Below are 15,617 nucleotides of genomic sequence, written 5' to 3' on the forward strand. Positions count from 1 at the left end.
AAAGCCTTGGATTTTTCTTCTTTTTTTGACTAGTGTTGTGATGAGATTTATATAGGACATCATGCAGGGGTTTGTTGTCTTGCTGTGGAAGTTTGTTTTTCAGTCTCTTAAATGTTAATGCTCCTGGATGTGTTTCAAATGAATTGATTTAATAGTTAATAAAACCATTCTTATTGTTTTGCCTGGTGGAATTAACGGTAATAAGTAAATAAATCTGTGATGGAGAATCTTACTAATGAACCACTTCATCTTGTCTTGTCTTTTGTTCTGTGGAGCAGGACAGCAGATTGCGCATCAATGATCAGTTGGTGGCGGTGAACGGGGAGTCGCTGCTCGGGCGCTCGAACCACGACGCCATGGAAACGCTCCGACGGTCCATGTCCCAGGAGGGCAACGTCAGGGGGACCATTCAGCTGGTCGTCCTGAGACTGCTAATGGTATGAAGCATACAGAATGCAAGACACTTTAAAATACACATTGCATTTTTGCACAATCTTTGTGAAAAATTATGACCTGGGCGACTTGTATATGGGTGTAGCGGATCCCCACGTAACAGTAGAAGTTAAGAGTAGATTTTACAGTTAACAAGGGTGTGCAAATGACAATCTGAAACCTCTCCCTCGCAAATCTAAAGCCTTCATACTACTTTTAACTCCAGTGTTTGACAGAGCCTTTGTGGTGAAAGACAGAACCTAATGTAGCACAGGTGTCAACTTGAACATCCCTGCTCTACAGTGGAAAACTCCTGCACCATTGAGAGCCTGCACAAACAGAGAGTAGCAACTTATGAATGAGATTTAGAGTAACTTTATTTACAACAAATGCTAACATGCTTTTGTAAGCTCTCAATGGAACAAGAGTTTTCCATTTTAGACAGAGGTTGACAGCTGAAGAACCTTTGTCTACAACATGTATGAGATGATTTAATCCGGCCCTGGACTTGTAGAGCATACATTCCTGAGTATGTAAAAAATATATAAATAAAGGAGTTATGATTTTAGAACTAACCAGGATGCTCACTCCAGCCACTAGGGGGCAGCTTAAATATAGAAAAGGAAAGAATTCCGCACATGTCCAGCAGAGGGCACAGACATACGAGATCGGGATTTAAACAACACATTATCATAGATATAAAGGTTAGATGTCTTAAGGCAGAGTCACTTCCGGCATTACCGGCGGCCATCTTGCCAAAGGGAAGCTTTCTGCTTTCTTATCTCGCTAAAATCTTCACGGATATGCAAACAGTTTGGTTTCTTACAAATGTTGTTAACGTGGGTATAATTCTAAATGCATGTTGAAATAAAGATTTTTTATGTATATGCAGTGTCATATCTTCATCTCTGAGGTTTAAAACAAACCAAACCCTTTGAAAATCGGTAGAAAATTGAATAAGTTATGCTTATTTAAAAGTACATACACCATAAAACACAATGTTTTGAGTGAGCGAGCTCCCTGTGGCACGATGGCTGCGGTGTGCGGACGTCGCCCTTCATTGGCCAGCAGACTTTATATATATGTCTATGCACATTATAGCCACGTGGTAAATGATAAGTCTTCCCCAGGGTGTGGAGTGAATAAATAATGACTGCTATGTAGCACTTTGAGAAACTTGTGACACAGGCTGGTAAAGCGTAATAGTGGAGTAAGCTGTTATTATTTATAAGATAAGATAAGCCTTTATTGATCTCACAATGGAGAAATCAGCTCTCAAGAATCACTCAGGGCTACTGTCCTATCGGGCTTTAGACCAAATCAACACTATTTTGAAATCACAGCTCATTGTTATTATTCTTTTATGTTTTCTCAGTAGTATTTTAGTGTTGCGCCCCTTGTTCAATAAAGGGCTTTTATCTATACTGTCAGAGTACCTCGGACATTGCGTTTTTCCTTTCAGGCCTTGTTTTCATGGGTTTGGTCCTCGAAGTGCACCACCAACAAACCCACAAACAGATATATTTCCCAGGAAAAAGGCTCAGAGATATTTAGCATGAGCCGTTTTGAATCAATATGACATTTTCTAACCAACAAAGAGAGTAATCAAGATCATGAAAACTTGCCACAAGCATAATTACCCTCTCTTTAAAATTAGATTACAAATTAAACACTGAAAGTTTCAAAGGCGAGGGTTAGTTCAAGAGCATCAAGTTGTTTGGGCAAGATATCTGGGCTCTTGTAGTAAATGAACTCAATATAAATACGTATTTTTTCTCCACTCCTTTCGCTTTTTCTTTTAGATTGACTCGGTCGTCTTTACCACCATCAGTGACTTCCACTCCTTCTCTGCACTTGACCCTGTTCTCAGCTCTTACGAGCAGCAAAACAGCATTTACACTTGAGCTTTTCAGATTCCTGTCTCCACGTCTATCTCTCTCTTTTTGTACGACTCGTGCTGTATGTCTTTCTTTTATGTGAAAAAAGGTCCTTTTTTTTTTTCATCTCCGCAGCTCCTTTTCCGCAGCTCTGTAGATTATTCGTACAAAACCGTGCGCTCACAAAAAAACACAAAAGCCGGTGCTTGGCTGGAGTGCGAATGGCCTTTTGCATGTTCTGCCTGAGGTGAATGGAAAACACAGTGCTGTACGGCGCATTAGTGCTGCTCTTGTGTCTTAATAGAGGTCTGTTTTTCTACTTAATGTTGCAGAAAGGTGCACCGTGTTCTGCTCATAGTCAAAACAGGCTCAAGTATGGGAAAGTACACACTGTATCTCTCAACGTGTCATTGAGATTATAGCATTAAGTTCCTTGTTTGTCACATTTTATTTACAGGACAGTAGTAACATGGTAGTATGATTGAAATGACAAAATACTGTTTCCTTATTATTTGCAATCTTTTTCCTGTGGGTTTATTATTCATTCATTCATTCATTTCATTCTGTCTTTATTAAGGACACAAGTGCGGTCACATGATCCATTATGTCAAAATAAAAAGAGAAGGTAGAAAAATATTAAAATACTGCAATTGCAGCAACAAAACGATAAACATAAAAGGCACATAAAAGGCATGAGCGCCAATGATTCCACATTTTTGACATGAATCTCATTCAGCCGATCTCACGAAACACCAGAGTTCGTATAATGGCGTTCTGAGAGTTGCTCAGTCTACACAATTTTAAAATAACAATGACGAAGTGCAGCAGGACAAGAGCGTACTCCACAGTCAGCAAACATCTGACTGGCACTACGGTGTCTAGGCGTCTTAAACAGCAGCCTCATAGAGTCGTCATGTGCAACCATGAGCCTCTGCAAACTGGACTTTATTAATCATATTAGTTGATAGATAAACATTTTTGTACTAATATTGGCTGTAAAGTCAGTTTTCAACTATAGTCTCGGAGCAAGCTAAAATGTCAATATCCCAGGTGTGGGATAAGGTGTACGCTCCGTCTATGAACCGGGACAACGTTTTGAGATCAGGAAACGTGCACCAACATCTATGAACCGGGACGACGGAGAGTACACCTTATCCCACACCTGGGATGCCGTCCTGGAGAAGGCGCCAGTCAGTAGGGGGCGTATGCTCTCCCTAATGATTGGAAAATCCATGTAAGCTGCCTACAACACGTCACCTCCACCACCAGGTGACGCTTTAAGGAAGATCACAGGAATTGATCGAAACTAGTAAAGCGGGTACTAAAAGAACAAAACAATAATAGTCTTAAACTAAGAAGAGTATGAGCCTTTTACAAAGACTAATTTCCAGAGATGCAGCTTTTTTGCTTTCCGATACCGATACTTGGGGTTTGAGTATCTGCTTAACCAGGAGTCAATACCATATATGGCTGCTGTGAGTGAAAATAGTGAATGGTCTTCTTTTCTTCAGTCTATGAAGTCGTATCTTTTCTTGCAAATGAGATGTTGCATATCAATAATCAGTTATGATAATAAACTGCAGTGGAAGAACAAGAAACAAGAATGACTGGACTTTTCTGCACTAAATATCCTTGGGTGTATGACTGCTTATTAGGTTGCATTAATGCAGGAGATTAACATTAAGTTATCTGATCATTTTAACTTGTGCAGGACAAATATGTTTTGTCAATTATTCTCTTACAGCATTTCACAAACTAAAATACAAACACTTGGTCATTCCAGCAGGGATAGCTTTTATTCTATTAGCCAACTTTAGATTATCTAATGATAGTTTCTGTCACAGCCTTGATTAGTTGCCACTGGCATTAGCATTTTGTACCGCGATCAAAAATAGGTTTGCAGAGGTTAAAGCAGAATTAAGTAACTCATGCCCCTAGAGGCCATAAGCGCCACTGCAGGTTATCTTTGCCCGTTAGCCTGTTAGCTTCTTCTTCGTGATTCCATTAGAGACACCAGTGGGAGATGAAAGACACTCCAATCATCCCATTAACACTTGTATTACCCCCAGAAGGACTACGAAAAGGATTTATTGAGGTAAACAAGTTACTTAGTTCTTCTTTAAAACTAACTCACCAATCTCCATGGGTTCTGCGCCTCAAAATGACACAGCATGTACATATTCACACATTTAGTTGTGAAAGTTGTGTTTTTATAACAAGGAGAGCCAAAGCAGGTATCAGTTCAGTGTCAGATATTTGTTGCCGACACCCGATATTGTATTTTCTCTAGTAGTAGTAGTAGTTGGGGCTTGAGCTTAAATTATTCTCCTAACATGTAAATTCAGCAACATATTTTACTGCATGGTTCTATGTTGGCAAAGATTAATTTACAAACTACTACTATCAATATTTAAAAGTTAAATGTCTCTCTCTTTTCTCACTTTGCCCACACACATGCATTATAAGTTGATGCTTCAGATGTTAACTTTGCCAGTCCTCGAAGCGGCCAATACTGTAATATTGATCCCACCAAGAACGACTTTATCAATATAGCCTTATCTGTCTTGCCCAAGTTTGAAGTAATCCATGAATGCACATATTGTAAAGCATATTGAGCTACATTACTGCGGCAGTGTTTTCTAATTGCTGCTGCTGATGTATTTGTGGAGCACGGGGCCATTGACTGTCAATAGGTTTGCGCTGAGTGCTGTTAGCGACTTCAAAGCGCTGCTCCGTCTATATCTCTGTCTTGACAATAGAAGAGGAAGGGTAAAAACACTAGATGAAGGCAGATTGATAATGACTGTACCTTTTAAAAGCTTTTTCCGGACTTAAGTATTGATGCTTTTAACATTACAAAAGTGGACCACTCTCGTCTCCCCTCTGATCTTCCCTCTCATGTGCCTCGTCTTTTGGCTCGGTCTAATCTACCACTTTTTCCATTTCCTTTCATTCACTGACCATTCAAAGGCACAAATGAGTCTTTAAATTCAAAACAGCCATATGCTAAAATACAGTGAAATGTTAATTATAAGCGAAGCACGGCCACTTTGGAGGAAATCGCTTGGAAACTATGCCACAATGTACAGTTTAGCTCAATATAACTGAAAGCAACCCTTTTATGTACAGAATACGTACAATGTCAATAGATAAAAGTTTTAAACACCTAATACAATACAATTATCTTTTTTTAATTAAAAGTTTGGAGTAGCAGAGAGGAGCATGTCGACTAAATGAAATAGAGACAGACCGTGTTTTTAGAGTTTTAGCTAATATATTATGTAGCTTCTGGAATTATTGCTCCAGTCCGCTACGCCAAATTACCATTAAATCATAGTATAGTACAAGAGACTGCTGATTCACCGTCGACTCAAATGTTTTATAATTAGATGCAATGGCGTGCTGGGTAATTGGGAAAGTCGAGACGATTGGGCCGGCAGAAAAAAAAGATAAAATAATGGCGTGGACTCTCAGAGTTGTGTTATTACAGGCCTAAAGTCTTTAACTGGGCTGCAGCAGCTGAAGCCTTGGCTGGTGTTGTGGACATGAATGAAGTTACACAAAGATTTTTCGGTCTTGTCAATCTATAAATGAGAAATATTGAAATCAGAAGAAACTTTGCATAGTGCTTTTTATTCATCGTGCTGAGAGCAGGGATGACGACACATGAACATGCAGCTGCTATTCTTTCTGCGAACTGCATTTGTAGCTTCTGTGTTCCACATTGTTTTACTGGATACTAGGGCTGGGCGATATGGACTAAAAGTCATATCCCGATATTTTTTCCGCAAAGTGAGAGCTGTGAAATGAATTGTTAAGTCAAAGTCAAAGCCAAATACAAGTATTTTATTGAAGACTCACTATAAAATGTAAACATAAACACTGTATAAAAAAGCTCTGTTGCTCTGCTCACATTAAAATAAAAAAATAATCTTAAACAATAATAGCCTAGAAAATAAAATAGGTCAATCTTTTTCTGAGGGCAACATTTATATATAAAGAAATAACAAAATAATAACAACAAAATGAGATTAGCTGTTTCTCTTTGTTACTTAAACTTAATAGCTTATCTGAATTTGAAATATCCCGATATACACAATATGGTCTAATTCCATATCTCATTTAAAAATATATCGATATATCTTAAATATCGCTATATCTTAAATATCGGTATATCGCCCAGCCCTACTGGATACTGTTGTACATCTTTGCTGTATTTTTGAGAGGTTCGGTGGATTGTTTACTGCAGAGAGACCATACCAGCCATGAAGGACCCAGCTTTTTTAAAAAGTAAACAAACAGCTAGCTTATGAGTTTTAAGACATTTGAGACCTACAGATTTCTGCAACACTGAAGAGGCACCGAGAGCCCCCACACCTGCAGCACAGTGGAGGCGTCACAAGAGGCGCTACAGGAAACAAAAAAGGGAGAAACGAGGAAAAGATGGTGAAAATCTGTGGAGCGGAGGGAGCTGCGCAGGAGGAAGAGGAAGGAGGAGCTGACCAGTGCAGGACACCACGCTCAGAAACACTGGGACAAACTCTACTCAGGAGGCAGTGCACCGTTTCAGAGGAGCACTGAAGGAGCCAGCCAGGTTTCCTCCTGGTACTCTGGTCTCCCCTCCAAATACATGCTGGTCCGGTTGGCCCACAATGGCGGCGCGCTCAGTCACTAATCCACCTGAACGCAATTTCGTTATGAAATTGTACAATGACAAATAAAGCACTTATCTTAGGTTGAACTCCTCTGAGTTAGTTCAAGTTGGTGCCGTCCAATCCAGCGGAGAAAACAGAAGTGTATGTGTGAAAAAGAAGCTGCAGAAGAAGGAAAGCAACCATTGTGTAAAAAGTGGATGAATAATATATTTTTCATTTGCATAAGTTGGTCTGGACAATATAACTTTTACGTCACTACTAATACTTCAAAAAGTGTGTACAGGACCTTTTAATTTATCCACTAAATAGGGAAATATATGTATCTTTGAGCAGACCAATTATGCCTTACATTGTACACAAGTTTAACACAAGTTAAAAGAAAGAATGACATTGAGAAAAAAGGATACGAAAAGGCTTTGATGGATAAACAGCACATGTTCAAAGACTCTGAGTCGCAAACACAAATGAATGCAAATGGCATTCAGTTATAAATAATGGACTTACTGTAAAAAGGACAGCCTCATTAGATTATCACAGGCCTTAAAAGGATGAGTTCTTGAGAGGCTCCAAGTGCCAGTGTCAATGTCAGTGCCACACTGAAAGATGCAAAAAGACCGTGTTTCAAAAAATAAAACGTGTTGCCGGCTCGGGTCATGGGAAAGGCGTCTCCTATGCACCTTTTTCCCACTCCTTTGCTCTTCTCTGTGTCTTCCTTCTCTATAATACACGACATCGAGCTTGAATACCCTACAAAGCGCTCAATTAATGAACTGGGGGCTTCCTATTTTGATGCAAATGAGGGAAGGCTTTGAGAGCATGATGGTGGTGATAAATTAGTTAATAGTATCTGTGCTGGGCTTTTATTTTGGTGTGTTTTTTTTTTTTTTCAGGATCATTCCGGGGTGTCTCCAAATCGCTCCTTTGATGGTTCCTCTGGGCAGAGCATGAGTCCCGTGAATGGACAGAGTAACGGGCCGTTTCATCCTTCCATGGTCAACAGTGTGCTCTATGGATCTCATGGTGAGTGGGATCATTTGAATAATTTGGGGGTATTAGTCTGCATTTACAGTTTTTCCTCACTTTGTTTAAGACTCACTGAACCAAGCCTCCAATTCATGATTTGCACACAGGTCCCCAAACCTTACTCTCTCTTTTTAAGGGCACTGTGCTTTTTTTTTTCAGACATTTGGCTACATTTGTCACATGATCCCACCTGTAGTTGCAATGTGTTTCCGAAATGCTAAGTCTATGTTGTTCAGTTGCAACTCAGCCCTTCAAAGTAAAACAATAGAACTGGGGAGGCCCAATAGGACTAAAATAGCTGGGAAATACTTCATGTTTATGTTACAGTGGGACAATTTCTTACATTTCTGCCTAAATTGCTCATAAAATGTGGTCTGATCTTTATTAACACATTGAGTGCCACGCTTGTTTCGGGGATTTAGCTGTAGAGTGCCAACCATCCAGACCATTTTTCATGATATTTGTGGCACCACAGCGTATTCTATGTTATAGCTATGGACACATGCTATGGCTCGTTTTGAAGACGAGAATCTAAGCTCTCCGGATGTGAAAACAGTTTAATTATACGTGCCTCGGTTCCTGGGAAATCCTAAGCTAAACAGAGGCAAGTTTTGATCAAAATGAATGATTTTTTTTTTTTCTAGATTCTGAGATAATTAATGTTTTATCAAACACTCTCCTTTCTGATTAACTCCTCTCTTCAACTCTCTCCTTCTCTCTCCTCACTGGAGTCACACTAACGTTATGGGAAGATGCAAATGCCTAAATATATTCGTTTCAAGCCAATTTTCAACGACAACATTATTGACAATTGCCTTTTATCGCGTGTGCATTTAAACTCCCACCTGAACCGAGCACATTTTCTCCAGCTTTCAAAACCCCAATCCAAAAGCTTCTGGAAAAAAGGTGTGAAAATAGCAACAACACTGAGACAAAAACAAGGATGAAAATGTGAAAAAAGTGAGAAAAAATGGACGAAAAAGTAACGAAAATGTCCAAAAAAATGACAAAAATTTGACAAAAAAGTGAGAAAAATTTGACGAAAAATTGAGAAAAAAATGGATGAAAAAGTGACAAAATATGGACAAAAAAGTGATAAGAATTTGACCAAAAAATGCGAATAATTTGACGAAAAAGTGACAAAAAATTGAGAAAAAAAAATCGAAAAAGTGACGAAAAAATCTGATGATGTGAGGAAAAAGATCAATTTAGTTTTGTAGGTCATAGCTTTCAAATGAGGTGTTACACTGGCCTACAGGATTTGGGTAAAGCTCAACTGGAGAAAACGCTCTCGGTTCAGGCGGGAGTTAAGAGGTTAACAGGATGTTTCTCAGCCGTCCTTGGACCGATTTTGACCCTTTAAAAACTCAGAGAAACTTTCAAATCCCAACTGTTTCTACATCTGTATCCACTCCGCTTTGTCACAGAGAAATGTCGGGCTTACAGCTGTTCGCTACGCAACACCACGCCCCCACGGACAAAAAAAAAAGAAAGAAAAAGAGACACAATAATATATATAAAATGTCCAGATCCTGATTCTTCAAGCTCTACACTAGTACCACCAAAACAATTTCATTTTATCATATTTTTATTAGCCATAGCATGTAAACATTCACAGGACAGTCTGGAATAAGTGAGTACACCCGTAGATTCAATCGCTGGTTGACCCTTGTCCCAAAATCAAGCATTAAATTTGACTTGATTCTGCCTTTATAAACCCTGTTATATTTCAAGCAGCTTATACATTTATACTACAGTAAACATCCTTGAGTCGCTGGCTCGTTCTGGCCCTGACTTCACTTCACTCTCTCCATTTGTTTGTTGTTGTGCTCCCTTTTATATTTTTGAAACGACATCAAATGTGGGCATGTTGTTAGAGTTTAAAAAAAGAAATCTCCTGAACCACTGCCGTAGCTCGGAAAGGCAAACAGTGTGCTATATAAAACAGGCTAAAAACAACAGTAAACCACATAGATGCTGCTCTCTGTAATCAAAAAAACCTCCTCGGCTACAGTTTCGTTTCATTTTTACCCGCGTTTCTCTTTTCCTGCCGTGTTTCTCTGCATCAGGTTGTTATTATTGGGTTTGGGCTGGTGTAGCATTATTTTAGTTGTGTTGTATCATGTCAGCAGCTGTTCTTCTATCACCATAATTTGTTCACACTTATAGATTGTGCCCAAACACTCCTTAGATCTGTTCTCCTATTTCACAGAGCAGGATTGAAATGGACTGATAGCGGTGAACCTTTTGTTATTATGTCGCCTCCCTTTCCCTTCCTCGTGTCTCCCTCTGCGAGCTTCAGGCGAGAGAGGTTGCAGCGTTTGTTCACGGGTCCAAAGAGGAGCGGTTCAAATCCAGGTTTGGACAGTGTAAGCTTTTGTTGTGTCCTTAGGCAAGACATTTGGCACATTCTGTGTATGAATGTGGTGTGAGTGAGAGGGGGTGGACGAAGAGGTCAGTGATGCAAGTCTATCCCTGGGCAGAGTCTGACGAGTGATAGCCTTGTGGCTGCACGATCTTAGACAGAAGCAAGATGCCGGCAAATGCAATCACCTTTCAATGAGGTGTTACAAAAAAAAAAAAAACATATACAGGACCAGTCAAAGGTTTAGAAACACTTTTTATGTATTGGCTTTTCGGCATCACTTTATTTCACAGTACCCTTGATACATTGTACCTAACTAAATTTAGTACAATGTAATGTGCTCTGTAACAATCTGTAATAACTTGTACTTTTGTAGTACGTACACAATGGAATAACTTAGTATCTAACCCATAGGTACAACAAGAATATGTTTTGTATTTTAATTCCTTCACACTTCACAGTAATCAAAGCAAAAGGAGTCTATTTCAGTCTATCTTTTTGTTCTTATCATTCGTTCCATAAGTGTTCCTTCATAAATAAATGAACAAAAACCAATACTGGGGGTGGTCCATATCGTATCGCATATCATTGGCGCAAATATATTTTTTTAATATAGTCATTTTTTGATATTGTTGTGGACAAGATTAAGTTTATTTTACGCTCAGCTCCATCAGAGCTGCATAAACACTGACTGTGTGGGACACAGGGGCAGCTGCTTAAAATGTAAAATGAAATGAAGGATGTAAACTGGATGTATGCCGTTATAAAAAAAATAATCAAATATCACTGAATTAATCTTCCCAATAGGTGTAAGGCTGGGATATTTAAGTTGTTTGTCCATTGTCAATTATATCATTAAATATAATCGTTATAGTGATATTTCATTTTTTATATTGTGATATAGATTTTAGGCCATATCACCCTAACCAATACTTAAAAAAAGGTGTTTCCAAACTTTGACTGTATATGTGTATGTTCACAATGAGCCAGTGAGCTGTTATTGGAGGCACAATCAGAAGTTTAAGTCAGTATTGTAAAAAATACTGCTGTTTTTAAAGGATTCTAACCTTATATGCAGATTAGCTGAGTGTTGATACATTTTCAATTTGAATCGCTTCAAAAACAACCCAGGACGTGTACCTTTCTATATTTAAAAACGCCTTCAATGCTCGGAGTGTTTTCTGGAAGAATACTACACGTACCGCTCATACAAAAAAAAAAAGAAAGAATATATATCAAGGCTAAGGTTTCCTAAAGTCGTCTAAAAAGCCTGAATAATGCATAGGACTTTTAAAGAACATTTTAACCATGAATAAATTGAGTGCTGCATTTTTGTTTTTGTCACATTGTTATTATTTATTCTATTTCGCTCTTGCAATCTTGCTTTGTGTCCGTCCTCTTGAAGATCATAGTTTTTTTTTGTTACTCTTGAAGCGGCTCCTCCTGCGTAAACAATGCATTATGATAAAACCCACTGTATAGAGTTACCACTGCCCTGTTTTCTTTTGGCAATAACCGTTTCTATTCCTGTGGCGAGTGGATTGATTGGTGGCCCATTAGCGAGCGCTGTTATTTTGTTTACACTGATTTTTGCATTTTTGACCTTGAAGCTACGTTTCCCTTTCAGATTTAGCTCCGTTATGATGCTATTTACATACGCATTAGCGCTAGCATGTACGGCACCCGCAGCTCTCGGGGTCCGCGTGGTCTCGCTGTTATCACACACACACGCTAACGAACAAATTATTATGCTTTATTCTGCATTGAAGTCCAAATTACAATGTATCGAGAGTGTTTTCCTAGTTCAGAAGCGGGCATAAATTGTGCTTAATGAATCCCTACATATGTATGAATGCAGATGGGGCTGTTTTTTGCATTTATAGATCGGCCTCTTTTTATCTTGCTGCATCTCATTCTTTCTTGTTTGAATTTTTCTCACACTTTTCCCCTTCGTGTGCACTTTGTCTGTTGGAGTTTTCGCTTCCCACCCCCCGAGAGAGCCGCTCCAGTTGACGGGGAGGAAGTTTTACGGCTAGCTCAAGTTTGTGTAGCGCAAACTAGCATCAAATATTCATGAATTTTGATTATAAAAGTGTGTTTCTCTGTTTTTTTGAAGCGTCATTGCAACTTTCCCCCTCCAAAATAAAAGCCTATTCTTTAAAGTCATGGAACTTTGATTCACTTATTCTTTTTCAATAATTCACAATTACATGATGTTTGGAGCTTGTTGTGCCCAAATCATGTTTAACATTTTGTATTTCTATCAACACAAAATTATTTTCCTTTATTTATTTCAGTGATGCTTGACTTAATTTTGGCTGTATATCAACAAAACACGTTAAGTCTACTTTTAGAGAATAGAATATAAAAACTTACATTTGGTAATCAACAATATTGCAAGAATCCTCAATCATAAAATCACAGAGGTTTTCCATTACATAAACAAAAACACTCAAAACCTAGTTTGTTGGCATTATTTTTCTTATCTACTTCTGGCCTTGTTAAGTTCCTCATTTAGAGTTCTTTTAAAGTGGACATTGTCATGCACATGGATCTTACAAATGGACTTAAAACATTATTATTAGTATGTGATGATCAATTAAATATTAACAATGAAATATAGGCGCTAGGGCTGGTGAAGACTTTAACTGGGGCTCCTCCTGCTGGCAGCTGTCGGAATAACTTATTAAAAACTAACTTTCAGCTTCGATTCATGGCGTGGTTTATAGTTTTGGCATGGCTTATTGAACACACTTTCAGAATGACTCATAATGGATATGATGTTGGATTATGGGCTTTAGAAATGTGGAGTACAGACCGAAGTGCTGACACTGTCTTTCTCCAGCTAAATTCAATGGCTTTACCTGATGATTACTCATGTGGTGAAACACTGCAGGTGGTGTAGCATGTTGCGGTTTTTCACTCATCAATTGTCCGTGAGAGTAAATACTACGCTGATAGAAAAGACAAAGGAAGAGAGGGATATTATACATCCAATTACACGATGGAGATCATTTTTCTCACTCAAACTCGGCTGTAAATACTGTTTAAGTGGCGCTAGCCCGCAGTTAGCTTTGCCCGTTAGCCTGTTAGCTTGTTCTCCATGATGCCATTAGTGTGTATTGGGGTCTCCGGGTCGGAGCAGGGAAAGCTGCAAGTGTGGTTTTCTGGCCAGAGACACCAGAGGGAGATGAAAGACCCCCCAATCATCCCATTATTATCCCGTATTACCCCCAGTGGAACTACGAAAAGGATTGATTAAGGTAAACTTACTTTTTATTTTTTTTTATTTTTAATTAACAGATGTGATTGCAAAATAAGAATGCTGTCAAAGTACATGTAAACATATAAGCATATTCACATTTTTGAGGCCAGGAGGGAGACGTTGAACAAAAAACAAAACGAACATAAAAAAGAAAAAGAAAAAAGGGAAATACAGAAAATAAAGTAATAGAGTCATACAGAATAGATCAAGACAGAAAATTGGGATTTTAAAACAATACATTATGATACAGGATGACATAAATGCAGCATTTACTGTGTTGTTATGTGGTATTTGCAGAATGCGTTATGGGCTTTGATGGCTTTTTGATTAACCACAGTCTTTATTGTTTTAAGATATTGATTGAGTTCGTTTATAAAATGATGTCCATTTGGCTTTTTTTGTGCCCACTTAGTTTTATGAATATGATATTTGGCTAGGTGGATGATAGTCAAACAAGTTAAACAAGTTACTTAGTACTGCTTTAAATTATCTGTCTCCTTTAAGTTGTTTTGATGAAAAACAAACAAAAAATGAATTCAGTAAAATATCAACAATATATACATCATTGTCGCAAATTAATGCAGTTGTCAATATTGCAAGTTTTTCTCATGTTGTGCAGGCTCCAGAGTAATTTACACACATGTATATTCTCCATAATAGGCCCCATTTACTAAACTACTTAACTAAATACTAAACTCAAGAATTCAATGTGGCTATTGCATTCCTGACCACTTATATTAGCTTGTGTGTTCAACAATTTTCACATTTTGACTCCTAGAGCTTAAAGAAGCTTCTGAAGATTGGAGCAAAACACCCTAATCTCAATCCACTCAGTCCAGTTGATGATGTTTAAACCTCTACTACGACATGTTAAACTTCATACTAAGTTTGAGCAAAGCTTCCCTTTAGCTGTGTTATGTAGCTTAGGTAGATCTAAACGTGAAGTGACACCTGGCTGGTTTCGTGCACACAACCACGAGGCAAGTGCGTCTGAATTATCCCTGGAATGTGACTCGCATTGACACAAGGTTAGCCCGGATTAACTTCTTTATGTGAAAACAAAAGAATCCGGGAAGATGAAAGCGCGTTTTTCTTCAGATGACTTGACGACAGGAAGGAATTGGAAGCGGGGAAGTGTGGTCTATGAAAGAAGCGGGATTCATATCTATGTTATTGCGCTGAACTCGCATTGATCTATCACCCACGTCGCAAAATGCCTTCTCCGTTTCAGAAGATCCCGAGTCAAGAGGAGCGCATTTGTTTTGCATGCACGGAGGAAGAATGTGTTTTTGACAGTCAGGCTGATTAAGGTGCCGGCTGTGGAAGTTTAGAAGTGAAAAAAAAGAAAAGAAAAAAAAAAAACCTCAGGAAGCTGGAGATAAAATGATTTATGGGAGATGTGCCGTGTGAGATAAATGACAGGCCAAATATCTCATTGCAGGAAGAGAACTATAAAGCAGGTGATTAGTGCAGAGCGTCACACGGAGAAGTAAGACAGAAATGTTTGGCTTTTCATAGAGGCATTTGGAAGGTGCCAAACGATGTCTACATTTTTAGAAAGTTGTTGGACTAAATAACAACTAATGTCTCCACAGAAACACGGATTTTGCTCTGTTTCCTCTGGGTGATCTGGTTTCCCCTACCACTAAAAGTGTACAATGGGGTCTCCTCTGGGGCCAGAATGAAGGAGAGTTTTTTTTGTGAGTGCGACACGACGTATGGAAACATGCATGTCTCGTGAGTTTTCATTTCCATGCATTGTCCGGGCAAAATAAACAACGAAATAGATAATAACAAAATTCAAATATGAAAACTATGTCAAATTTAGAACTCGACTGGGACAACTTAAGGGGACCATATGGACTTTAAAAATGTTGAAATTATGTATTTTCCTCCCCCTACATGTTCCTGCAATGTCCTAAGGCAGGGGTAGGCAAGTTTGTGTCATGGAGGGCCGCTTTTCTTTATTGAAGGGCCGAAACTCACAATTGTAGCATATT

At 38.7% G+C, this 15,617-nt stretch overlaps 1 protein-coding gene across 1 annotated transcript in view; it reads left to right on the plus strand.

Annotated features, from left to right (window-relative positions):
- Positions 1 to 15,617, plus strand: part of LOC306967602 (partitioning defective 3 homolog B-like) — a 388,088-nt gene that overhangs the window by 142,473 nt on the left and 229,998 nt on the right. Inside the window, exons 13-14 of the mRNA XM_079562684.1 lie at positions 279 to 437; positions 7,855 to 7,984. Coding sequence (XP_079418810.1) covers positions 279 to 437; positions 7,855 to 7,984 — 289 coding nt within the window. The remainder of the gene's footprint in view (positions 1 to 278; positions 438 to 7,854; positions 7,985 to 15,617) is intronic.

The sequence above is a fragment of the Gobius niger genome, assembly GCF_951799975.1.
Source record: "Gobius niger genome assembly, chromosome: 9".
NCBI classification, from domain to species: domain Eukaryota; kingdom Metazoa; phylum Chordata; class Actinopteri; order Gobiiformes; family Gobiidae; genus Gobius; species Gobius niger.